At 38.2% G+C, this 26,989-nt stretch overlaps 1 protein-coding gene across 3 annotated transcripts in view; it reads right to left on the bottom strand.

Moving 5' to 3' along the window:
• The window catches only part of TBC1D14 (TBC1 domain family member 14), a 70,943-nt gene that overhangs the window by 5,135 nt on the left and 38,819 nt on the right, over nucleotides 1–26,989 (bottom strand). For all 3 annotated transcript variants that reach the window (XM_064511466.1, XM_026121925.2, XM_026121926.2), the window contains 10 exons: nucleotides 24,735–24,853; nucleotides 22,016–22,098; nucleotides 19,757–19,874; nucleotides 18,141–18,247; nucleotides 17,131–17,211; nucleotides 15,599–15,693; nucleotides 14,493–14,564; nucleotides 12,992–13,120; nucleotides 9,970–10,079; nucleotides 1,320–1,578 (listed from right to left, as the gene is read on the bottom strand). In XM_064511466.1, coding sequence (XP_064367536.1) covers nucleotides 1,320–1,578; nucleotides 9,970–10,079; nucleotides 12,992–13,120; nucleotides 14,493–14,564; nucleotides 15,599–15,693; nucleotides 17,131–17,211; nucleotides 18,141–18,247; nucleotides 19,757–19,874; nucleotides 22,016–22,098; nucleotides 24,735–24,853 — 1,173 coding nt within the window. The remainder of the gene's footprint in view (nucleotides 1–1,319; nucleotides 1,579–9,969; nucleotides 10,080–12,991; nucleotides 13,121–14,492; nucleotides 14,565–15,598; nucleotides 15,694–17,130; nucleotides 17,212–18,140; nucleotides 18,248–19,756; nucleotides 19,875–22,015; nucleotides 22,099–24,734; nucleotides 24,854–26,989) is intronic.

The following is a 26,989-nucleotide window of genomic DNA, read 5'->3' as shown; positions in this document are numbered from 1 at the left end:
TGTACAAAGAGGACAGCCCTTAATGCTACACTGCCTGTTAATGCGGTACAGTCACTGCAACTGAATGAGATGACTCCAGAGATGGGAACACAAAACCCGCTTTTCTAAGCTTAAGAGCATTTTAATTCCTCTGGGACCCAGTGCCTCCGTGCAGTCAGTCCACCTAAGAGTTTACCTTAAAAGTGGTGCACCTGTCATGCTTGACCTTGATTTTGGTAACACAAAAAGGTATTTCCCTGCGAGAACAGGCAGATACTACCACACAGCATCTGACTTCTTGAGCAAGTCACTCTCAGAACCAATTACATGCTAACAACTGCAGCTACGCTTCTCATATATGCAGGCGTGTGCTGCCACAGGCCCCAGCATTGCCAGATACTACTTCCCCATGCCACTGCTATGGGTCCACTTGTGCAATCAGGTCACACACTGCCTAAAACCTGTCTGTCCTGGAAAAACAAAATTCTGACTCCTGAGTCAAAGTTCATCCTGGTGAACTTTAAAGACTGAAGAGAAGGACAAGGCCACCACAATCAGCATCTTAGTAAAAGGAAACAAAATCCCATACACTCTTTGTCCCGTTACTGTTTCTAGGCTGGTTCAGTAGTGCTATCTCAGCAACTGAGAAGTACTAGTGCGTACAGCTGGCAAGCAAACCCTTAGCCCCTGACCACTTCTGGCTTGGAAAAGAACAGCAGGTTGAAGGGAGTGAAAAGGCTTTCTTGATGGAAACTCCTTCAATAATGCAACTGTGACGACGAAAGGTAGTTGGTGCAGAAGTCAACAAGGCATGTAAGATCTCAGCAAGTGTCAACACTGCAGCAAGCTGATTCAGCTTGAGATCTCTTTGCACCACAGTTCAGCAGCAATTTTTCTTCAGTTATGCAAACTATGTCCCCAAGAATATGAAGATAATGATTTTGTATCTGGTCATGTGCCCTCACAAATCGTTATTGTTTCCCCAAAAGTGAATTTCTGCTTTTAAATATCAAGTTCTAGTGCTTTTAAATATCAAGTTCTAGTGCTACTAGCGTCCTTTGTAACTAATACATGAAAAAAGTAGTACGATATTTCATCAACTCCATCCAACATTTCCATTTGGAATGGTGACTGGGCTCTCCCCTTCCAGAGGAGAAAAGTTCAGGCAATCCTCTCACTTGAATGTATACTAAAAGCATGGAGCGAGCTACATAGTCCTACCCAACTGTAAAATCAAATACTAGCTCTGCTAAAATATTCTTCCAGATGTTGCCAAACCCCATTTTCAACAGTACACTACAATCATCTGTTTATGAAAGATTTGCCCACACCCTCTTTACCTGAGCCCATTTTTTGTTTCTGCTTTGCATCTGAATGGCAGCAATAGATGTGAAGAATTCTTCTGAAGGCAAATCTTCTGGTAGCTTTGTTAGAAACTGGGCTATATGAATGAAGTCCATTTTGGTCAAAATATCTTCAAAAAGTTTTAATATTCCCAAGGCTGTACGGAATAAGAACTCCTCTCCATCACGGCAGAACACATCCCAGACACGACATGCCAAGTCTAGTGGCAAAGATTTGCTGTACAATGTGAATATCCTGAAAAACAGTAAAAACTTCAAAGTTTTTGCATAAGAAAAACATCTAAAATGACCACAGAAATACAGACTGATCATTAGTAAGTTTGAAGCTTGTCAAAGTTTTATAACTGATTATTCCTTTTTTTATACATATATATCTCAAAAGTGCTTCTATTAGATGCTGCAAAACAATACACGAAACAAAACTGTACTAAACTGGCATAACAGTCAAAATATTTTGCTATGAATATGAGTCTGCAAGTTCCAACCTCAGATCACACTGGAAAAAAACAATATACAAAGTTTTACGACGGATATGGACAGGGTACAGGTATAATCAAAGCAATATTTAATCATCACTGCAGGAGATGAGGATTTCTGCAGTTTTAGCTGTGCTAAAGCTGAGCTGACTCTTAAGACATGCTGCAAAGGAAGTTTTGTGAATCAGATGAAGTAGAACTTGAAATTATCTTTGGGTGCTAGGTTGGATTGACTGATAAAATAATTAGAGCATGAGTTTTGGAGGAAAGATCAGTTTAGACTCCAGTGAGTTGAGGGAGATGGGCAAGATATTCAGAGGAGGAGTGGATAGCTGTGACTCGGCATACTTAAATGGATATGATTCCCAAAGAGGAAAAGTAACAGCAGAAGCAAGAACCTCCTTCCCAGTTGCTAAGCCTGCATTCCCGTAATTGCCAAGAGCACATTTCTCCCTTCATCATAGCACTGACATCCTTGCAGCAAGGAAGAAAATATTCCCACTCCCTCCTGTATTCACATTTTGCTAGAGGGCAGATCTGTTCTCATCGCCACTAACAACATCCTAACAGAAAGCGAAAAGAGGAATAAGAGTTACTGCAATCATGTTATAGTATAGTAAGAAAAGGAGTTAGAGTGAATTTTCCCTTCAGAATTTAAAGATACAACATCTCACCACAGCTACAATGTACAGAGAAACATTTTCTGACACACTGAAAAACCGCAAATAATTCTTGCTCCAGCAGAGGTCAGCAAAACCTCTGACATAAATAAAATCTTCTCACATCTTTAACACATAAAATGCATTTTAAAGTATGCTGAATGTAATAGTAGTTCTCTTGTGTTTAAGATTTTTCTTCCCTTGCTGCCTCCTTCTCCTGTCAATTCCTTATTTAGGAAACTGGGCTTAACATAAAAAATTACAATGGAACATCAGAATATTTTTACATATGCATATATATATATATATATATTCCCCACTCCATGTTCTGCACCTGTATTTTCACACAGAATTCTAATAACCAAACATTTTATGCAGTATCTGATGTTTACTATATAAGATTATTTGAATGATGTGTCATCAAGTATCACGCTTTTTGGTAAATCAGCATACTTGTAAAATGAGGATAATATTTTTCTCATATTTTAAAGTCGCAAGATGAGATTAAACCATTTGCACAAAATTAGATGACAAGAAAATTGCAGGTTTAGGAACTTGTGTTATTTTACTTTTTTCTCTATTTACATCTGATGACAGTATTTTTTAGAAGTAGAAACCGTGAAAATATCTGTTCTCCAAAAAGCCAAGTTATAAAAAGTAAGCAAATAAGGGTCAGAGTCTGAAATAAAAAAGTGCTTATGTATATATAAAATAAGAATAGCATGATAAAAGCCCCTTCTTTTGGATTTGAGCAGACCGTCTTGTTGCAGGCTCCATATACACTTTCAACTTTTTTGTACAGACACATTCCATATAAAAATGCCTCGCTACGGAATAGTTACACAGCAGAATTGAGACTTGTTGACTATATATACACACAGAGGAAACAGCAACAGGTTTTCTATTTCAACAGAACAATGTAATAGGAAGTAATTCAACCAAGTCCTTTCCTGGCCACCAGGTAACAGGGAAACACTCAGCTAGGGATTAATCCTGGTTAAAGATGAGTAAGAACACTTTTTTTTTTTTAATGTTTTTATTCACAAAAGCTGTTCTGTTGTGATGATTCAGACCTAACCTGAATAACCCATGTGTATTAATCTGCAACTATACAGAAAATAAACTGTCAGAAGAAATATTCGCATTATTTATTAGAGCTTCACTCTTCTTTGTAGGAAAAGATTTATTCACATCAAAGAACCTGTCACTTCAAATTGATCTCTTCATAATTTGCAAGGAAGTGCAATTTGCAAGGAATTTGCAAGGCAATTAACTTTCATTAATACTAGTGTGGAATTAAATGCATCAAGCCCTAGGAATGGAGATTGGGCCCCCTAAAATAGGGAATGAAACTGTAAGAATCATTGGTGGTAAGAATGGATATAGCACATGCTCCTTTAAAATATTTCCTACTGAAAGATATTTTTATTACACATCTGAGCTACTACACCAAACCCCAACTGAAATTTATTACAAGTAATAAAACAGCTGCTAGACTAAAACAATTAGACCACTGACTCTCAGCAGTCCTAGCACACTACTTGCACATGATCTGCTTTAACTTTCTTGCAGGATGAATTTCTACTTCCAGTTCTCTTTCAACTCACTAAACGTCCCAGGTGCGGACAAAATAGTTAACTAGTACAGAGATGTCCAGTGTTGAAGTAGCATAAATGCAGGCTACTGGCTGACATCTGTTCAGATAAGGAAAAACCAAATACCAGACGCTCCTGCTCCTCCCACATCTGCTTATGTGGAAAGCGCACTTTGAGCTAGATGCACTAAGTCCTGCCTGGTTTAGCACTCGTAGGGAAAGCATATGACCAGAATCTCACCAAGACAGCACTGCTACCATGATAGTCACGTGCACTGTTGCTTTCAATTAAAAAAAAAGTCTTCATAAGACATCATTAGCAATAGGGCTGAAGACAAGTGTGCCAGATTTTGGACCAGCACCTCATGCATGCCAACTCTGATGCAGATCCCACCTTATATATTCTTGCACTATACATTCTTTTGCCATGTCTTTAATAGCACAGAAATATTTCCACAGCTGAGTTCAGCTGTGTGAACTGCTGAACTAATTCAGTTTAGAATCTTATTCCCAAATTGTCCCTCCTTTGTCCTGGTACTAGTTCTCAGTTGTTACATTTTGTATCAATTACACCTGCTTTGGGAAGAAGGTTGCATCTTTAAGTGTTTGTGCATTACTTTATCGTATAGTGATATCTCTTTTTTCATTAGCAACTTTAATGTTACTGGAATAAGCTTTTTGGTAACCGTTTTCTTAGCACAATTTTAGCCAACTCACTACAGTTAAAAGAAGGTGGAGGGGAAAGAAAAACTTAAATATTACATATTATACATACTGACTGCAATAGAGCAACTTCTTAATCACTCAGTAAAACTCTGACTGCATTCTAAAAATCTACCGATATAATACAAATACTGTATTTTTTGATCAAAAATATCCAACAAATCAGAAGCCCCCAACAAGCCCTGTTCTCGCCCAGGCGTACTACACAGTAATGCAGCATTTCAACTGATTCCATCATAACCTGTAATGACATGAGGATCAGCACAGTAAATTGCGCTGAAGACCCTAATTTTGTCAAGAAAGTCCAGTAACAACTCTGATTCAAAAAAGGAGAAAGTCACCAAAATCCTCTGGATAGAATTACAGTCCAAGCATCAGGTTTCTGCTTAATTTTTCCTTTGAGAGGGAGGCATGCATTCAAAGTATCATTTTAAGCTTCGCTGGGGAAGGAAGGAGTCTAAGGGGATAGGGTATTACTGGAATGTCAGGGACTAAGTTTTTCTTACCACAATACACAGCAAGACTACAAACACTTCCAAAGAAGTGCCCGCTACAAACATCCACATAAACAAAGTGGCTTGGAGGTTTATCATAGCAAGCACATGGTGTCAATAGCAAGTCAGTGTTTATAGAGCATAATCGCAGTCAATACAATATTAAAGAACCACTGATAAATCCATCAGTACAAAGCCTTTGGCTATCATTATTGCCAAAACCATTTTTCTGAGTAGGGAGATAAAGAGATATTTGTATAGCAGCAGCAGCAGGCCATAAATAGACAGCATGTGTCCTTTGCAAATCCACATTTTGCTCTCCTCAAAAGAGCTTGTGGTAAATCAGCTGACAAAGAGCCGAGTCCACTTCTCCACAGGATTCTATTTGAGGTGGCCAAAAATGCGCTGTTCAGACACACTATTTCCCCTCTGTTCTCTGTGAACCTGACTGCACATTGCTCTTCACAGCCCTCTCATGTTTGATACACTTTATATTCCCCCAAAAAGTAAAAAGCTGTCTAGCTTTTGAATTTTTACTATGAGATTTAGCAGTTGGAATTCTGGCTTGAAGCAAATACATGCTTTATAAAAGGGATGCCTTACTCCTGGCTGGTATCCACTGAAAATCATTGCACTGTACCTTTCAATTAAATCCTTAAATCCTTTAAGTCTTCCCATCACGGAACACAGTAATGGAACCGAGCTGACAGAAGAGCTCCATTTTCTAAAACCTCTACCAAACCCAGAAAATGCAAGCAGTGTTACACCATCTGCATATCTGGACCCATCCATATGCACGGCCTTCCTTCTTCTTGGAATGTATCTCTTCAGCAAATGATTTAAGCACCACAACAATTTTATCGCCATTCCCTGTGGCACCGAAGTTACACGGAGAAGCACAAAGGAGACTAGTTAATTCAACTGTAATTGCAGCAAGAGCAGGAGGGTTTCCCAGCAACTGGTCTGTGCAACACTGGCTACTGGAACCCTCCCAGAGCTGGCACCAACTGAGATTTACTGCATACATGCTTGCACAGTAACCATGCCAGCCACCAGAATAGCAGCAGGCGTCCCTTTGGAGCTCAGAACAAATAAGCATTTAAAATAAAAGTGATGTTGTTAGAGCAAGGCTGCTTCACAGAGATTTTTACCTACAACCAAAAAGCTTGTCTACTCAGAATTTACTGGGTGCAAAGTTGTACATGTAATACTGTGCAGTTGTCTTCGCCAACTTTAAAAATAATGAAACCTCATCTGTATCTTTCCAGAATGGTTCTGTTTTTCATGAAGTGATATTTTTTACTACAGCAAATTCACTGTCAAATTTAAATGGCTGTCACTCATGAACTACAGGCAGCCTCAAACATAATCTTCCCAAGTCCTCTGCCTTAATAGTCAGTCACTTCTGAGAACACAGACCCACCTGACTTTTTGCTTGCATCTTTTCTATACTGCTTTCTCTCCAGTTTCCTACTAATTGTAATACAGGAGAGCAGGCATATAAACCTCAACTCTTTTTCAGGTGCTAGTGGCCACAAGAAAGCAAATCTAAATCTGCTTCCTATGGGATCAAAGGATTTGAAACAAGAAAGTATCTATATCTAAATATTGTACCTAAATATTATGCAGTTAAATACCCATCCCACTATCTAGCAAAGCTAAAGAGAGAGTGGGACAAGCTGTCTAGTGCAGACAAGTATGAAAAAAGTTTAATACCGCTTTAATAAGCAGTATAAAAGGGTTTAATAATAAGGGCTGGATGGGAGCTGGAGACCTACCTCGACTAGTCCACGTTTCTGAGCAAAATCATCTTAGTGTTGTGATCCTATGGGGGTGGGAGGGGAAACATAGGCAGTAGTCCTTGGGATTAAAATATATTGTGTTAATGCAGGCAGTCAGCAAGCAATGCTGAGGGTTGCCAGTCCATTGGTTCAAAAAACTTGAGAATCACCATCCACAATCACTCCTGACAGAAGATTTTCAAGTATTCTTAACAACACCCAAAGAAAGAATGGAAGGGGAGGGGGTCCAGTGTGTCCCACAAACTTAGACTTCGGCCTTTCAGTTCTTTGCTCTTAAGTCAGTCAACAACTTCTTGTTCTAGCTACAAATGTGGTCAGAGAGAACAACTGATCAAATAAAATTTCATTCAAGAAGAAGTAACAAAGACTAATCTACCAAAGCAAAATTCCTGAGGGGGAATGCAAGCCTTCGTTTCCTCAAGGCTTTGTTTTTCCAGACCTCCAATTTCTGCTGTTCTCTTCAGGATCTCGTTTAAAATGTAAAGCTCAAACTTAGAGTGATATTAACAACTCCTACACCATGGAGACACATGTTTTTAGTCTCACCTACATTAAAAATCACTTTAATTGCAATAGCTAGTAATCCACTAAGGCAGAAAATGATCTGGTGATTTTAATATTGTCTCATCAGTTCTTCTCTTGAACGTTTACAGTCTTCCTATTCTGATATCCCTTTAATTCAAGTGCTTGCTTCATACAGAGGCTATTAGCAACACTGAGGCTTCAGCTGAATTTGAACATCCTTCCTCTTATCACTAGATATACCAGCCGCTTGCCCTCTTCCTTCCCTTCTATCTCATTCCAGTATTTTTCCAGCATATTCCTGGTCTGTGCATTATAGAGATCTAGTTGAGTTTAATTTTCTCAGCCTTCAGTCATAAAAATCTTTCTCAGGTTTTTTATGAATCTTGGGAGAAATGAGCCTATCCATCACACTTGCCCTCATACCTCTACTTGCATTGCATTAAAATTAGATCTAAAGTGTAAAAGCAAAGCCGAACGAAATCCATGTTACACTGTCTTCTGTTCAAGACACCTGTGAAAAATCAAAGTCATCAAGCAAAGGCTGCAGGACGCCTGCATGGATGAACAAGGAGCTCCTGACAGAACTCAAATTTAAAAAGAAGTGCACAAGAGGCGGAAGCAGGACCGAGCGATCGAGAAGGAATATAGAGATACTGTCTGAGCATGAAGGGCCAGGGTTAAGAAAGACAAAACCCATACAAATTTGAATCTGGCAAAGGATGTGAAGGGCAACAAGGGCTTTTACAGGTACATCAGCAGCAAAAAGACCACGAGAAACGTGGGTCTGCTGCTGAATGGGAGAGGGGACTTGATGACAAGCACCACAGAAAAGGCAGAGGTACTCAGTGCCTTCCTTGCCTCAGTCTTTACTGAGGAGACTGGCCTTAGGAAACCCAGGTCCTTGAGACCAGTGGGAAAGTCTGGAGCAAGGAAGACTTACTTCCAGTAAGTCACTCCAGATAAGGTGGAAGAAGATCATGTGAGGGAACATCTGAACAAACTGGGCATACACAAGTCCATGGGACCTGATGGGATGTACCCACAAGTGCTGAGGGAGCTGGCTGATACCACTGCAAGACCACTCTTGATCATCTTTGAAAGGTCAAAGTGACTGGGGAAGTTCCTGAGGACTGAAGAGAACAAATGTCATTGCTATCTTCAAAAAGGCAAAGAGGACATCCAGGGAACTACCGACTCGACCCCTTCCCTGGGAAGTCGATGGAGCAAATCCTCTTGGAAACCATTTTCAAACACATGAAGGACAAGGTGATTGGGAGTAGTTATGGATTTATGAAGGAGGAATCTTTCCTGACTAACCTGATATCCTTCTACAATGAGATGACTGCCTTGGTGGATGAATAGAGAGCTGTGGAGATTGTTTATCTCAATTTTAATAAGGCTTTTGACACTGTCTCCCATAGCATCCTCACAGACAAACTGATGAAGTACAGATTAGATAAATGAGATGGACTGAAAACTGGCTGAACTGGTGAGCTCAAAGGGTTGTGATCAGCAGCACAAAGTCAAAGCCAGGCACTAGTGGAGGCAATTTGGAGTGCTTTATACCTTACTGAAATTTGACAGGGCTGCAAATGAGATCCTTGGCTATTTTTCCCCTCTCTAAAGAAAAAAAGTTCTAATATCATTAGAATTTAAAAAAGAAGGCATCTTCATCTGTTAAAAAAATTAAAACTAACCTGCTTGCTACATGGAACAGTCACAGTTATTCAAAACCACCCAACACCCTTTTGCTACTGGAACAGACCACATCAAGATAGTTTCTAAAAAGCCTGTACTTGGATCCTCTAAATCGGAACCGAGACCATAATACATATGGGTAAGACACTAGCCAAGAGTCTTAATTCATCCTGCCAAAAGCCTAGATGTTTGCCTTTCTGTGACTACTAGGATTTTTCTTCTGTGGACAGAAACACTATGTTTTAACTACTCTTTCTGCAGAAGGACATACTATATATATACACCTAATGCAAGTCTAGCATTATTGTCTGAATACATGCCTTGGTACACACCTGCACTAGAAGGTAACAGTAGAAGATAAGCTAACAGATTTTCTCAGAATATCAATCCAAATATGTAGTCAATATGGTATAAACTGCTATACAGCTGTATTTCAGAATTAGCTTCAAATTCAAGGTTAGGCAAATGTTAAACAGATCACAGAAGTATCACTGTAGGAATGATTTGGACTGACATAAAAACACAATTACTGAACAGAAGATAAAGTATTTATCTTAAAAGAATACTAAAACAGCTAACAGCACTCTAACTTACACCATGAACATGGAGCTATAAGCCAGTAGGCACATTGGTAATTACACTCTGAAAGTCTTACCAATCAATAAGATAGATGTCTGGAGTTAGGTTATTTTTTTTGAAGTGAGCAAATAACTTTGGCAGATTTTCTTCAAAAAATACCTCAAACGCAGCAAAGTAAGTCAACATCTGGGAAAATACAATAGGAAAAAAGTAGTCAGCTGTATTTATTAATAGGCTTAAAACATTATTAGTTGTTGGATTAATGTTCTTCAAAAATAGGATCATAGGCGTTACACAATACAGTACAGAGCTAAATGTTTACATAAAGGACAGCATCTGCATGCACACAAGTGTTTAAGATCCACTCTATATATCCTTGTCATATTAAATGATAGAGTAATTGTTTTGGGTCTTGGCCAGCTTCTTTTGGAAAGGAAAATATCAGTAGGAGATAAGCTATTTGCTGATTACTCAAGATAATTATGATAACAAAACGGTGCTTTATGTTTGTGGCTGTAACCTAATACTACGCTGAATAAAATCCAAAGCCCAAGGGATTATAAAATGAAATTTGAAGTGAAAATAATTTAACAGTCCACAGCAAGAGAGAAGTGCCAAGTTGCTACTTAGTTACTAATCATAAATCATATTCAAATGATGAAGCTTCTGTTACACAAGAAGTTTGACAAAGAGATAATAGTCATTTCTATTGCGAAGGGAGAGAAACAAAGTGCACACAGAAAAGGCAAAGATCAGGACAACTGAGCTATGCAAGACAGAAACAGATTCTGACTCCAATCTGATACCTTAACCCCTGAAGCAGACTGCTTTTAATATGAAGACCTTCAAGTTATTTTAAAATTTGAGTATTTAGGTCAAATTCCATAATAGAAGGTGAGAAAAAAGGAAATCATCCCATCCAACTAAGTTGGAGTTAAGAACAAAAGGCTCTTTGGCTTTTACCCCCCAGTCCTCCCTACAGGGAGGAAAGTTCAGCAAAGTCTTTGAATGATTCAGTATTTTTAATTACAATACCCTGATTAAAGCAATAAAGAATGGTTGTGATTTCCTCAAAGTATGAGTTTTATCAGCATGCTTCTCCCCAAAACTCCAGGAGAGTAAAGGGAGAAGAGCAGTTTGGAAGGCAAATCAGTTTTGTTTGAAGCCTTTTTAATGGATGATACATCTGTTTCCTTTGCTTTTTCGTATGTCCTTAAAGAACTTCTTCCTGTTTCATCTAAATGAAGTGACAGGTGGTAGACTATCTTCATAAACAACAGCAAATAAATAATAATAATAATAAAGTAGCAGTCAGTAAGAGAAGATGACTTAAAAGCCAGATTGGTGTATGCTACAGAAATAGTCAAAGTTATGTAAAATCTCTGAACTCTCTCAGTTACTGAGAAATAGCTTCACAGCAAACAAACCCAGAAACCTAGAAACCCTCTTTAGAAAAGGGCACAACCAAAAGAACTTCTCAATATGTGTTTTTAAATACATGAAATCCAGCATCACATGAGATCTGTAAGGATAAAGAAAGCAGGTAATGCAACGGACAGTCCTACTTTCTAAATGATCTACATGTTTGGATGCTAAGACCACAGTAAGAGATTTCTACTAAAGCTTTTCAAAGCTACTTTAGAGAAGAAATTTTACACGGAACTCTGCTACAGTCACATCTACTGAAAGTGATGCAGGCAGCTCCATTAAAAATGCAATGGCAGTTCAGATGTTTATCTTGATCAACATTCAATAAGGCACTTATTTAGTAGTAATTACATTTTTTTCTAGTTTGATAATACAGTGACCAACAAAAGAAATTAAGAGAAATTGGTATATATTACTATTATTCAGCAACTCTTATATTGTTTTTACCTTTTGGATTATTCACTTTGCCTTAAGACAAAGCAGTATCTGATTATTAAGCTGTAAAACTGACACAAAAAGATCAGGGTACACAGCAGATCAATTTCTTAATTACAAGAAGCTAAAATTTTCTTTGTCTCACCACTCTATTTGAAATACTAGGTACCAAGTTTTCCTTGTGATGAGAATCACGACTTCTTAATTTCGTAGTATGTTCATATTCCCTCACACAGCACTTCTTTTCTTCATAAGTATTCATCAATTGTGAAACCATCTTCACAGGAACAGTATTTACACACAGAATGCATGAGCATGTGCTCTTTTTCCAAGTTCAGTAACAGAGATGACTGATATTGCTTCTAGCAATGCTGCCTGAGCTGCATTGTACTCCCCATCGGCATTTACAGCTGATGAGTTTCAAGGACTGCAACGGGGAATTACATACTGGTTTTCCAGCAGGAAATGCTGATAGGATCCCTAGTGCCCTACTGTTTAAGCAACGCAAGTAACCACTGCTGATGTTACCTATTTCCCTGCTTTATTTCTCCCATTTGAACTCTTGAGAAACAGTTCCTATTTTCCTAGTGCTATAAGGTAAGTATAAGAGAAATAAATACAGAATGCCAGATATTTTAAGAAAAATACTTTTAAAATAAATTAAAACAGCTTTCAGGAGATGACTTATTTTGCTATGGTGTACAAGTAGTCCACTGACCACGTCAACAAGGCATTTCAGAGAATCCAGAGAGAATGAGGCACCCAGCTCCCACTGAAAGTTGAAGAGGTCTGCTCATCTCATTGCTCCAGGCTCCCTTTAAAACACAGCTGCTACAGTAAGGGATGGGAAGCCTGGTTCTTCCGGCAACAGTCTATTTTTAGCAACCTGATAGTTTGGTATAAAAAGTGCCTTCGAATCACTTTTGCGAAGACTATTAAGTTGTTAAAAGCTTTCAACTATAGTGCTCAAGTTTAAAAACGACTACAATAATATTCTTATAAATATTCTCTGAGCATCATGAAACACTCTGCAGCTGAACAATTTCATTCATCTGCCTGTTCAAAAAGGTTGGTGGGTTTGGTGTTGGGGGTGTTTGTATTTGTCTTAAAAAAGTGTGGTGCTTTAAAATAAATTCTGACTTATTTTCCAGGCTATTGAGCCCATGAATTTTTTTAAACTTTAGGTACACAGACAGATCTGCAACATACAGATTACAGGTTTTTTGCATACTTACAAGGCCATGGTCCACACGGAAAAATGCCATCTGACAGGGTTTATTTAAAAGGTTAGAAAAAGCGATGAAGGCATCTGCAGTATCCAAGTTCAAGATCAATACTGCTGCTATGAATGACATGCCCTGCACCTGAAGAAAGAAGCAAGAAGCGGTGTTACCATTCAGCAAGAACTATATTCTTCCAAGAACACTGCCTCATTCTGTCTTTGTAATCACTAGTGTTTAATGCACTCGCTGGTGCTGCCGAATTTGTGAATCTTTCAGAAAGCTCGGATTTTTTAAGCCACATGACCACTTGGCATTGAATGTTCAGAACATGGATGCTAGCAATCCTGCCAGCATGTTAACTCCTCCCAAAGGCCCAAATTAAAACTCCTAGGAAAGGACAGGAAAACAGCACTTTCAAATATGCAGAATAAAGATTTTTTTTTTTTTTTGAAGAACAGATTATTTATAAATAATCTCTCTTTTCCTAAAGATGGGTCATATACATCCTTGTTTGTGGAAAGCTGGACTAGGGCACTAGAGACAAGGCCTGGTCTTTCCTCTTCCAAACAGTTATCTGGCAGTTATGAACAACTGCAATGACTCATATGACAAGCAGTAACTTTTTAAGATAATGAAGTTCATGTTTCATTTACCATAAGCCCATTGTATTGATGCATTTTTCCACAAAGCAGGCAATGGATTCAATGCCGAGTCTTGGCAAGGCCTGCTCATTCAAAGTGTGTAGAGCTGCCGTCACCTAGTCAAACAGACTAAGCTGTGACAGTTCTTCCCATGACCTGAGGAACATGCTCTACCATAACATAACGGACTCCATGCCACAGTGGAACACACCATCTGATCTGCCCTCTTCTTGGTTTCTTGGCAGTCACGTTCAGAAGTTTTTGCCAAGCATCGAATGCCACTCACAGAATAGGGATGGTATTTCTCTACCTTTGCCTTCTCTAAAAGTAACTGCTCCAGAACAAAGAACAATGTCCTATATACATCCCTGCTCTGGTAAAAAGACAAAGTATCTGGAACCCACTCAGTCCTTTCATATCACTACTCTGAGGGAGCTTGCATAGCCTTAATGGACATTACTTTACAGAAAGTTCCTGAAGCTCAGACTGCTAGGGCACAGACATGCAAACCAAAAGGAAAAAGATACTCAATTTAACAGAACAGTCTCGGTAAGACTACCATCAAGAACAGTGCATGCTTCAGAGGAGCAATTTAGCAACATCTTCTCTTCAACTCCAATTTTCAAGCAGAACAAATATATACTTTAGAGTTGTCTAAAATCTTAACCTGTTAAAAAGCTTAAATCTAGCAATAGAACCATTATATATAATTAGATACACCTCTCAAATACATACTGGGATAGAAGAAAACATACAGAAAAAAACACAAGTATTCACAAAATCATTTTATACTGGTCTATGAAGGACAGATTAACACAATCTTCCATTCCCCTTTCTCCCCTCCCACCTGCAGAAGAAAACTCTTGACTTACATAGCCTACATCAGGTCTGTAACAAGTATAGGCTCCTAAAATACTGTGCAGCATGTCATGATAAGGACCACCCTAAAATTGAACAAAAACAAGACAATACATCTGAGCATAACACACAAAACTCTTCAATGCTACAGACAGCATCTGTTACTTCTGATGAAAGACATGTTATTTCCCTACACAGCTTTGGACACCTCCAACTCAGAATAATCTTTAGCTTTAAAAGCATGAAACAACCATCCATACCACATTTATTACAGACCCACATAGTTCATCCAACAGATCAGTTACATATTAAATTCAGATACAATAGGGATGTAAGCATAAGAGATTCATTATAGCTTAGTAATACTTTGACAATAGAGCCAAGAAAGCAGAATGCTAGTGAGAATCTATTAGAGCGTCTATGAGACTGGAGGAAAAATTCAGTCATGAACAAAATAGTTTAAAAAAAAAATGCTGACCCCCCCCGCCCATGTCAAACATACCTACAGCTAAAAAGAATTCACATTGTTGACTGTTAAAAGATGCCTTATCTTACACTTAGTACAACTAGCTGAGAACTTCCAAAGATGAAAAGGTTTTCACCTAGAAATGCTGATTTTTCACAATCTAAACTTTTTACAGGCATGCTGAAATCTATATATAGAACAAAATGTCTCATTAAAATGAGTACACCATTAAAGCACAGCAAAGATATACAAGTTAAGTTGATCTTGCATGGAGCCAAAAAGAGGCCCGCAATGCTTACTTGGGCTGCGTTCTCTTTCACTTACAGCGTACTTGCAACTCAGCAACATTGATTCATTGACTTGGAAACATTGCCCTATATCGCTTCATCAGACAGAAACCCAGCACAAACTAGGCTAGATGAATCAGCTTGTGCTGACTTGCCAACAGACTGTCTTCTGCCTCTACCAAACATCTAGTACCTTGGGGTCTCTGTTCTCTAGCTGATTTATAATTTTCCAGAATTTTTAGGAACCTTCTCAAGACGTCTACCTCCTTCAGATTTGAACTCAATAGACTGTTTCAACCAAGGAACAGACAAGATAATGTAAACCTAATTTCGCTGAGAAGTTAAGGTAAAAGTTAACATTGCTTACCTGCTGGAAAATACAGAGATTAGGAAACGTTCTTGAGATATCCAGTTTTATTAACTCCAAACTTGCCTCTCTGTCAGCTGCAGAAAACCCAGCATCTACAAAAGCCAAAGTTACTGCATTTACTAAAAGGATCAAACGCTAATAAAAAAAGGAGGGGGGGCAAACAAAATAAAGTGAGGGTTAGCTTTTGCACAGTTCATTTATTTCCAAGCAAATGCTAGAGAGCACAGTGTATACAAAGCAACAATTCACTGAATTCAGCACACAGGCTAAGAAGCAACTATGCCCTGGCCCAGAGCAGTCCTAGAGTGCGCACAGCCCCTCAACAGGTTACACAGTGAGAGGTAAAGAGAAAGGGGCAAAGCAAGGCAGGGCCAGGCACGTCTCGGGTATCCTTCTGACAAATCAGCAGACATACGCAAGCCTGTAAACTAGTGACCCTTACCCCTAACAAGGCTTCTCAGTGGCTCCTGAAGTAGCAGCCTGTGTGGAAAGGTTCTGGTGGGGGGAAGAAGATCTAAACTAGAAGCATGTGGTGGATGTTGCCTATCTCTACTACTATCAGTTTTCCTTCAAAATATGATCACGTTTACTTTCTCTTTGTTCACTGTTAAAGATCACAGCCACTGCAAATACATTCTCCATAACTAATGGAAATGAATGTCCTGCAGAATAAAATTCTAAAGCGCTAGTTTTCTTTCCAACATCCAGAAATTTTATTTCTATTTTGTCCATCCTTATTAGTATGGTTAGGAACTACCTACTGCTACTTATCGAAGTAATCAGGCAACAAGAGTTGTCACTAGCAGATGCTTACACCAATCACATAAGGATATAAACTCTAGAAAAGAAAGTGCAAGGGGAAGCTAAAAACATACCAGAAGTTGTATCTTATTTAAGATGCAAAGAATCCTAAGAGAACAAAGTACTGTTTTTCCAATAAAAACCATTTTTCTTTGTTGATAAATGCCAGCATATATGTTCCCCTTTTCTGCTAAGCATAATTACTTACCAAAGGTAAATTCAAGCATCTACACGTAGTGTTATACTCTAAGAGGCACCTCTTCCAAACAAATAGAAAATCATGAACTGCTTAGTTTACAGCAATACACTGCTGCTGAGACACACTACAGAGATGGACTCAAAGCTGCACTGAGGCACTAAAGTGCAATTTACTGCTAAGATTTGAGAGTTTTAATTCCAGAACTACAGACAGAGCAAAATAGCTGAGTGTTACAACTCAAACTATAATCCCCAAAACTTTCCTAATTTTCCTACAAATTAGCATGAACTCAAGAACTGTACACAGAGATAAAGAAAAATTAACAAGTGTGGCGTACCAGAGACTGTAGTTTCATCACAAAGTAAGAGGATAATTACTTCTTGCTTTCTAGGAAGTTTTCTTTTTATCGAATCCATCTTTACAGATGAATTTTTCAAAACTGTTAAGAATGTGTTATTTCATTTTAAGGGACAACTTTACAAAATCTCTTATTTTGTAACACAGCATAAATTATTCATTAGAAGCATACCTTCACACTCTACTTCAGCCCCTCCAGTGCTAAGTGATCGCCATTTCTCTTTGGCTCGAGCCAGGCAAATATCATAGAGTTCTGGAAAAAAAGAAGAAAAATAGAGAAAACCAAGTCCTTAATTTGCATATGCACATGCCCATTGTCAGTTACTAATTACTACCATACTAGCAATGCTGCTCCAATCATTACAAATAACAGTATCTCTAAGACACCAACTGAACTTTAAGTAGGTTATGGTTCTGAAACACTTATTCCACCGAACTGTAACTTAAGATGGAGTGAAAAGGAAAGGCAATCTAGACACAAGTTACACAGCATGATCACGCATTTATTTTTCTTACATAACACTTGTACTCAAAATTATTTTCTGAGTGGACAATTGGGATAATTCTATCGAATTCTGTGCAAGAACTACATCTAAAGTAACTAAAATAAGCACGGAAAAGCAGCACAATACAGCAGGAGTACAAGCAATCTATTTGATTTCCACTTTGAAATTAGTTACATATCACAGCAGTCTTTCAGGGTTGTATTTTTCTGTAGTCTGAAGTAGCACACTATTTTTATTTTCACTAGCACACATATAAGCAAAAGGACAAGTCTTCCCAGGGGTCTTTCAGTCTCACACAAAACCAATGCCTTGCTTAAAATAAAGAAAAACATAATATGTACATACACACAGGCATTACAAAATTAACAGCAATCCTAAGAAAAAAAAAATTATTTCTTATTTAAATTGAGTCATTAGTTCTGACCATCTCCATTTAACATCAAAGCAAGACATATAGAATTATTAACAATATACAGCAGCAGTCCTAGAACAGCCACAAGATTAAAAGATATTAAATGTTTTTGAACAAAACATAAAAACACTACAAAGAAAACATAACTAGATACCATCTCCTCCCACTCACACCTCAGGTTCTGATACACCATCATAAATATAAGACTCTCCCCTTACTACTACTTTTTGTAACACGCTATAGCCAAAATAAAAGTCATCTCACCATGGGTGATGTTTAACTCGTTGCCAATCGCCAAGCTCCAGACTTTGCCTCTCACACTTGGTGGAATGCCTTGCCACCACAACTCTCGAACTTTACGGGAACACCACCTGTTTAAATAAGAGATGTTCTTCTAAGAAATATTTTATTGCCAACTGAATTGCCAATCTTCCTTCCTACCATAGTTGAAGAGATACAGACCCAGATGCAGTCAATGGGCCAAGAGGTCAAACAGGGCTTGCATATATCCATTCTTTAGTACTATTTTGCTAGTAACTGCAAAGCAAAGCTGCCTTCTTCCCAAAGTTAACGGCTTACACAGGAGCACTGCAGTCAGAGCAAACAGAAGCTGCCACCACACACAACCAGAAAGAATCATGGGGAACAGAAATAAACGAGTGAAAGAGATCCATGTCTACGCCACTGCATAAGCTAAAGGCTAGACAGACTCAATTCTCCATATAAAATTAAATACTGAAACAAGTTGGAGAAGTCTATTCTCTCCCCTCATTCAACACCCTTCTGCGCAAACGAGACATGCAGTTTCCCACTCAGCTTTGCAGTTCTAACTCTCAAGCAAAATGCATGAAGCTGCAAGATTAGTAACAATTTTCAGGTGGGAGTATGAAAGACATTTTAACACAACACAGATCTTGAAACAGCTTATGCTCGATGTTTATCAATCTGAGGGTCCCAAAGGAAGGAGTAAGATAGCACCTGACTACCAATGAAAGCTTGTGGCAGTGACAAAAAACACAGCAATCTAAAAACAGATTCTGAAATAAAAATGTAAAATATGGAATACAGTGGGGAACTTCTGAATTTGTAAACTGATACAGAAAAAAGTGTGCTTATTTTTATAACAGACATAACAGATGCCTCTTCAAATACGAAAAACAGACATGTAGAACTACAAGTTGTTTATTTTCATAAACCATTTCCACTTCCTAGATATGTATTTTCCAACAAATTCTGTCCACATTTTTAACATATATTCTCAGGAAAACTGAATTCCATCATTAAGCAAATTGCAGTTTTGAGTGCTGACAAGTTTTTTTTACGGTGGTTTTGTTTTCTGGGGATTTAGGGGGACTTTGTTTTCTTTAAGAAGACTAGCAACATCCATAAAAAACTGGACAGTGAAGGCAGCTTACTAATTGCCTGTGCTATGTCTTTGCAGAAAGTCTTTTAGAACTTAAGATTTTTTTAAATGTCTCTTTCCCTACTTTTATTTTGCATCACTTGATTATCCCAGCAGGTACACACCACTCTGTAATTAAAAAGGCTTAATAATACCAGGCATGTACTTCAATCTTGATCTGATATTGTAACATCAACAGCTCAAGTAGTCAAGAAAGCTGATTTCTGATAAATGTGTGGTGTTCAAGCTTTCTGTTTTTCAGATTTCCACCATGGACCACTTCTTGATGTTTAACAGTTTCTAAATATCCTGAACCTCCATTAAAAAAGTGCAAGGAGGCTAATTTCCTTCCTAGTGTCCAAAGTTGACTTTCAATTGAAAGTTTCTCTTTAAAATAACACTTGTTAACTTTATAGCTTTTCTTCAGGATACAGACTCTGCATTTTCAATTAAAACTCAGTATAACATACTATCTTACATAGTTTCCCAGTTGGGCAAGATTTCATTGTTCCAAGTTAAAACAGCATTGCCAATGCTGTCTTCCAGTTTACAGCGCTCTTCCAGTTGCTTCTTTCTCTTCTGGGCTTCTTTAAGCTCTGCAGAAAAACAATTCCCTTTAAGTTGATAAAGTCAGAAATCAAGTACTCCAGAGCTAGCTATTCATGACTACATAGCCATATAAAAAAGAAAAATCACATTATATACACCTACATTTACAGTGGCCTGTGCAAATTCTAAAACTTTTCCAGACATTTAAATAGTATACAGCAAGCTCAGCAGTGACTCCAAATGTGAACAGAGACAAGAGTGGAACTAAGCATTATGCTCACTTTGGATGGGACAGGACAAAAGAGGAGCTAATAATATGTGCCTCCTTTGACCCTTTGAATCTAACCACAGTAGTAACAACTTTCAATTAGTGTCTATCTGACAACCAATGCAGAACAAATCAATGACCTAGTAGAGCAGGTGACAGTACTCCCTTACAATGCTCCATGCCTTTTTCATGGGAATCTCAAAAATACAGGCTAAAACAATACAAATTGTGTTTGCTGTTTTTATGCTTACTTGTCTTTGTAAATTATGATTTAGGTATATTGTCAAGAAATCACAAGAATCATGGTTTTCATGCTAGACTTAGCATATTGTTAATATAAACATGCCATACGTCAAGAATATGTATACTGGAAACTTTCAGTTCACTAAAAATAAAATTGTATGCTTGTTCATGACATGTTTAGCTTAAACGTTTTTTTATGTTTTTGCATTACCTTTCTGTATGTCCTCTCACATCCTCAACTACTATTTTTTCAACGGGCAAATTTGTTAGACACACTACTCTGCAATTTAACAAACACAGGCAGACACTCCTTATAGCAGCACAGTGAAAATGAAGGACAAACACACACTCTACAACATGGGAAGACAACAATATGGCAAAGAAAACGGCTGGAAAGACAGCAGGACCATAAACGAGGTCTTTAGAATGAACACGTACAACCTGATGGTTCCACTTCAAAGCACTACAGAAGCTATGCCTGAGCAGAATCATACCAGCTGCCTCCTAACATTTGTCAGCTTTGACACCAGCTCTTTGTGAGCCTGCCTAAATGTACGCTTTGCATTTTTCTCCGAACAAAAGAAGCGTTTACACTCGCTGCTTTCCTGCTCTCTGCACAATACATCACTTTACGAAATAGTTCATCTGGAGTGGCTTTAGGGGAAATGGGTTTGTCAGAGTATTTATCTGGAGAGAATGACATACTCCAATACAGTGAAGTCAGAACAAGGCCTTGGCCCACTGCCTAACCTGAGCATCATTCCATTTCTCTCAAACCATCTACCTTATAGGCAAAGAAGAACAGAGAATCTCCTTTGGACTACTGCCTGTTATATGGATGTACTGACAGGGGAATCACATGAAGGGGGACAATAAGCTTCACTGATAGGCATATCACGTTCAAAACCACAATACGATACTTTTAATAAAACATCAACTACAGAAAGCAAGCAAGTAAGTACTCTGTTCACATCACCTTTTCACCATCTCATACGGCTCAGGGGTCTGGCCATCTGGAAAATATTTATTTCCAGAAGCTCTCACTGGGCACAACTTTAATGAGTCCAAATTTCCTATTATTACAACGCCTGTTTTCATTAAAAAATCCAGATGGTCAAAAACATCTGCAGAAGGAATCCACTACTAACTGCCAGCTCCACCTGATGTGCACAGTAGTGTTACTGAGACAGTTCAGTGAACAATGTCAAACAGTAAATCGCTAGCAAAGCCTTGGGAAAGCTGTAAATTTTAAGTGGGAGACAGATTATCATATGAACACAATTACATACATTTTCCTCCCTGGAATTACAGCCTCAGGAGGTTGTTCCTGAAATAAAACTATGAAATATCCTGCAATGATCCAAAAAAAATTGGTCTTAACTAATCGGACTCGTATCTACTTCAATACATCAGCAAGCTTCTAAACCCACAGACAGATGCCACTCAATTATTTTAAGAGTTACCAACAAATAAGTAAATAAATAAAATGTGGGGACTTTTTTTTTTAAAAAAAAAATAAAACTATCTGTGTCCTGCTCTCTTTCCTGCCTGCATTGACCCTGTGAGGGGCAGTACAGACCCTTCATGCAACACGGCAACAAACTGACAAGTACATTCCAGGCTTAGAAATACCCCTTCACTTCACTTCTCTCCTCTGAAGACAAGAAATTCCATCACCTCTTTTTTTTGCTTGAACCACCATTTCTTCGTACTGCTGTCTATGTTTCTGAGCTTCTTCTGCTGGTTTTGCAGGGAGGTTCCTTAAATTAAAAAAAGCAGTATTTAAAGTTTGGCATGCTTATCTAAAGAAAATTCTAGACACTTCTAAAAGAAAAGCATAATATTGCTTCTTGTCAAAATATTTGATCAAAGCATGGTGCAACAGATTCTTGGAAAGATTTTTTTTGCCAGTGTCAGCAGAAGAGAAGGAAAGAACACTGACCAGCTATGCCTACTTTTATGCACAGAATATGCTGAGTAATTTCCTTCTGTTTGGTAATTTCAGCATTTTTATTTTAATGAAACCAACTGAACCCCGGACTAATCTTTATAAATAAACGGAATATAGTGGCACACACCAAGTTGGTAGTTTTGATTTAGACTGCTCTCCACAGCTAAGAATACAAGGGCTTACTCTCTCTTGCTGTGCACCCCACAAAGAGTTACACCCACAACTGCCTTCACTCAGGCAGTAATGACTCACTACACCAGCTTCCTTTTCCTCCCCGCTCTCCAAGACCCCATTCCTACTTTAGAGGGCTTAACTCCTTCTTCTCACTTCTACTGCAACAAGCAGCTCTGGAGTCATCCTCTGTACTCTCCATTTACCAAGCCCAACATAGCCATTTTGTTTTGGGATTTGGGATTAAAGCCTGGACCAGCTGCATCTGCACCATACAGACAGACATACTCATGCATCAGACCACATGAAGTCTGTAATTAACATAATGACTATGCATCTCGCACAACTGTGGGATTACCAAAACAGCAGAACAGGAAGTGACTAAGTATTTTATTCTTTACTGTGTCATATTTCTAAGACACCTTGTATCTTTGGTTAATAAAGAAGATACGCAAAATTTCACTTGCACATTCCTATAAGGCCTCATACATGTGGCACCTGCTAGCCATCAACATAGCCATCATTAATAGTAGTATGCTTTACTATTTACATAATTGTATCATCTGCAAAGCACTGATAGCCCTGTGATACATGCCTATGAAGATTTTTAAAAATCATGGCTGTTACAAGAATGAGGAGAATGGATTTTCACATTAATGTCAACTTTAATCACAGAGAATAATCTACTCTTCCAGTTTTATTTATGTAAATTAACCAGATCCTTCTTTTGGTAAAACCAGCGTCCTCAGAAATGGCATAAGCTGTGGAAAGTTTGGAAAACTAGATGAAACCTTCCAAGTTCTGGTAACTTAAGTTCCACTGCTTAATTATTTGTCCTATCTCTTAATGATATCATCATATACTTGAGATTACATTTAATATCTATTAAGATTCAACTAACACCTTTTCCAGTTAAAGCCAGAAAGACTATGGAATATTTATTGATTTTTTTCTAGAAAGTTTTAGCTAAGCCCAACAAGTGAGTGGAAAAATCAAGAGCAGCCATTTTGAAAACATCTCTCTGCATTTTTTTTAAAGTCCTAAATCTTTTTGATAATGGAAGAAATTTCTTAAATCATTAGGAGCCCCCCCCCGCAAACTCAAAGTAAATAATTAAAAAAAGAATTTTTTTTTTTTTAGAGACATTCATTTGATGACAGCACTGTTCTTCAGAACAGTTTCCTCCATTAGACAAAAGAAATAATCATTCAAATGTCTAGAATCTTAAAAATACCCAGTTTTTGCTAGGGGGAGTTCTTTAATCCATCAATATTAGGAAAAAAAACCCTGAATGTTATCCTGCAGTGTATCATTAATTCAATCTATCTGAGCGCTGTATTTTTCAGAATATCTTACAATAAAAGAAAATCATTTTTAACAGATAGGTTTGAAATACAACAAATAAGCTAACATACGTTGTTTCCAGCTGTACACAAACAGCTGCTATAACGAGTAGTCATTCTTATGCTGCTCTACATATCCCAGGAAACCCTGTCACATATTTTTTTTACCAGCCAACGGAAAAGCATCTTAAATGACCCTGCAACTAGATCAGCTTGATATGAGCATTCTTCATACAGATTCAGTAGTGAAAACACACACCTACGTTATGCCAGCTTTTCATACCAACGCACAGCTATATTAAAACAGTGTTTTCTGTCCATGCCTGTAAAACTGGGTACCATTCATAAATTGATTAAATGACTGAATTTGCAAAATTCAGGAGCAAACCATGGTAAAGCTGCCAATTAATCTTCCTGGGGTTAGCCTGTATACGCAAGAATCTGCTCGCAGTGACAGGGGAATGAAACAACTAATCAAGTGCTTGACAACCTTCATAAGGTGAAGCTGAACCCACTGCAGAACAATCATTACACTGTTTCATTATTTATGGAGGTTTGGACTTTCTCTGTGTAAACAGGACACAGTATCCCTGCTTCTCAATCTTTTTAGCATACGCCAGCTTCATTTTTATCCCTGTGTTCTCTCAGGTGACATAAAAATCACTTATGTTTGGAAGCTAGATCTACTCACAACTAGAGTCCTGCTCCCCTAATCATCTCCTTCCATACACTGCCATTGCTTTTGTTATAAAATTAGGTTACTTTTTAAAATAATTTTACTCATAATCCTCTCACTCAGTAGTCTGAGAAAATATTTTGTATTTTAAGTCATCTGTTTAATTAAGTTAAAGTGATTAAATGCACGCAGCAAGAAAAGGTTTGCTAGCCAAAGTTTAAAGGGACCCTTACTGGGGTACTTCCCAGAACTTACGCTGGTCTGTCCTCTAAAATAAGTGCTGTAGTGGAAAGTGGTTCAAAATCAAGATTCTTCCTCACATTCTGTTTGGGAGAAAGTGGCTTGTGAGCTCGTCCAGTTTTTTCTTCATATTCCTATTCAAGGAGAAGATAGGACAGGTTACATCAATGGAGAATACCAAATTCAGATTGTTTTTCACATTAACTCTATTGGTAGAAATAGCTAAAAATCCTCTGTCTGGAAGTATGCTTCTCAAAAATTTCGCTAAGAATGAGCTTTGAAATAGAAGATACTATCTGAGGTATAAAATAAGACCCATTTAAAATAATTTTGTTTTGATTTACATGGTTTTGTAATTGAAGCCAAGAACTACCACAGGCCTCTTGTCTTAAAATCTCATCATAAGATTTCTCCTGCTCAAGCTGTTTGTAGATGCAATAAAGTTCAATGAAGGAAAAGAAAGGTTAAATCGTGGTTAGACAGAAACCCCATGCTTCTTAAGATATCTCGAAGTGTGACAGTCCCTACATCATAACAGAGTATAACACATTATCTTGTGTTTATAATACAGACACAGACAGGCTGGAGCAAGTCCGGTAAAGAGCCACCAAGATGAGCAGGCACCGGAGCACACGGCGTACAAAGAGAGGCTGCGAGAACCTTGCTCAGACGTAAGAAGAGGCGGCTTCGGAGGGATCTGGGGTGGCTGTAGACAGCAGCAACAGGGCAGTAAAGCCTGAGCCCAAGCCTTCTCTGAGGTGCACGTGTAAAGAACAAGACAACAACAGACACAAACTGCTACAAGGGAAATTTTGTTATCAGGAAACCAAAAAAAATCACTGGAATAAGTTGCTTGAGACACTGTGGCATCTCCAGCCTTGAATGCATTCAAAGCTCAAGCGCACAGGGTCCCGAGGACCTGATTTCAGTAGACCCTGCCTGCTCTGAGAGGGGAGCTGGGCCCCCAGAGATCTTTCCACCTTGAATTATTCTGTGATTAAGATCTAAATTTGAGGACAAAGCGTAACATATACCATACTATCTTTGTTTTTCCTACAAACATTGTTTTGGAAGAAAATACACAGAACACAACCCAGTAAAATAGCCTATGCACAACTCTGATCTACGCCGAAGCGTGAAGTACTAGAGCGAGCACTGGGTACTCGAAGTACCAGATATATACAGGCAAAAAAACACAGTCAAACTGGAATATAAAGTCCATTGTACAGATATTTTCACATTCAACTTTATCATGAATTTTGCCACTTCCAAGGAACACCTGCTTTCATGCATTGCTTGTTTATACCACTGTTAAAAAAATACAAGACAGTACTGTAAAAGCTAAGCATTATAAATGAGCACTATGAAGCAAGCAGTAGATCTGAACCCCTAAAGCAATCGAAAGAGCCTGGGTTATCCAGAAATTAAAACAAGATCCCTACCATTTACAGAAAGGCATTTCCCTCTACCCCCAACTTAAAAAAAAAAAAATGGGGGGGGGGAGAAAACAAACACACATGAATGCAGAGTAACATGACAGTGCTGCTTTTTTACACTATGCAGTCCAATTCATTTCCAGTTCAAGCCAGTTCTCTGGAACAGCAGCAGTTATGTGAAGCTCTTGGGACAGAGAAGAATCATTTTCCTGGTTTAACTGGGCACTGGCTCAGCAATCAATTCTATGATGCCTGCATCTCTGTGATGGGAAACACTGTCATGAATGTAGAAAGTCAACCTTATTAATTCCAGTTAACACTTATGCCTGATACCAGTTTGACAGCAAGGAAAAGACCTGAGAGAAGCTTATTTAAACTACTGAACAGTACTTAGCTTTGACTACTGAAAGGAGAAAGCTCATACTGACAAAACTCTTAAATAGGAAAAAAAAATGCATCCAGAGAAAATTATGAAAAGAAATACAGTAAAAGCTAAGCTGCTATTCTTACATTGGCAACTCCTTGAAAGCAGTTGACAGGGACCAGCGTAAGAGCATACTATCACAATATGCTTCAGTTGCACCACTGACTGCAGAGTATATACCTTGTCCTTAGAGGAATGATGTTAATGGTTGTTCTTCCTTCTCCCAATTTCTTTAAGGAGACTGCTCTAGCTATTTTTACAAATTAACACAGTCAAATATTAACCCATCTTATTGCTTCCACAGACAAAGTGAACCTTGTCCCTAAATCTAATGGCTTTACTCCTTTGAGACATTACTAGTGGAAAAAAAAAGAAAAAAAAACAGCTGACATCCATAAGTAACTACTAAT

This window comes from Dromaius novaehollandiae, chromosome 4, assembly GCF_036370855.1.
Source record: "Dromaius novaehollandiae isolate bDroNov1 chromosome 4, bDroNov1.hap1, whole genome shotgun sequence".
NCBI classification, from domain to species: Eukaryota; Metazoa; Chordata; class Aves; order Casuariiformes; family Dromaiidae; genus Dromaius; species Dromaius novaehollandiae.
The sequence above is the reverse complement of the archived record's forward strand: the minus strand, read 5'-3'. Positions and strand labels throughout refer to the sequence as shown.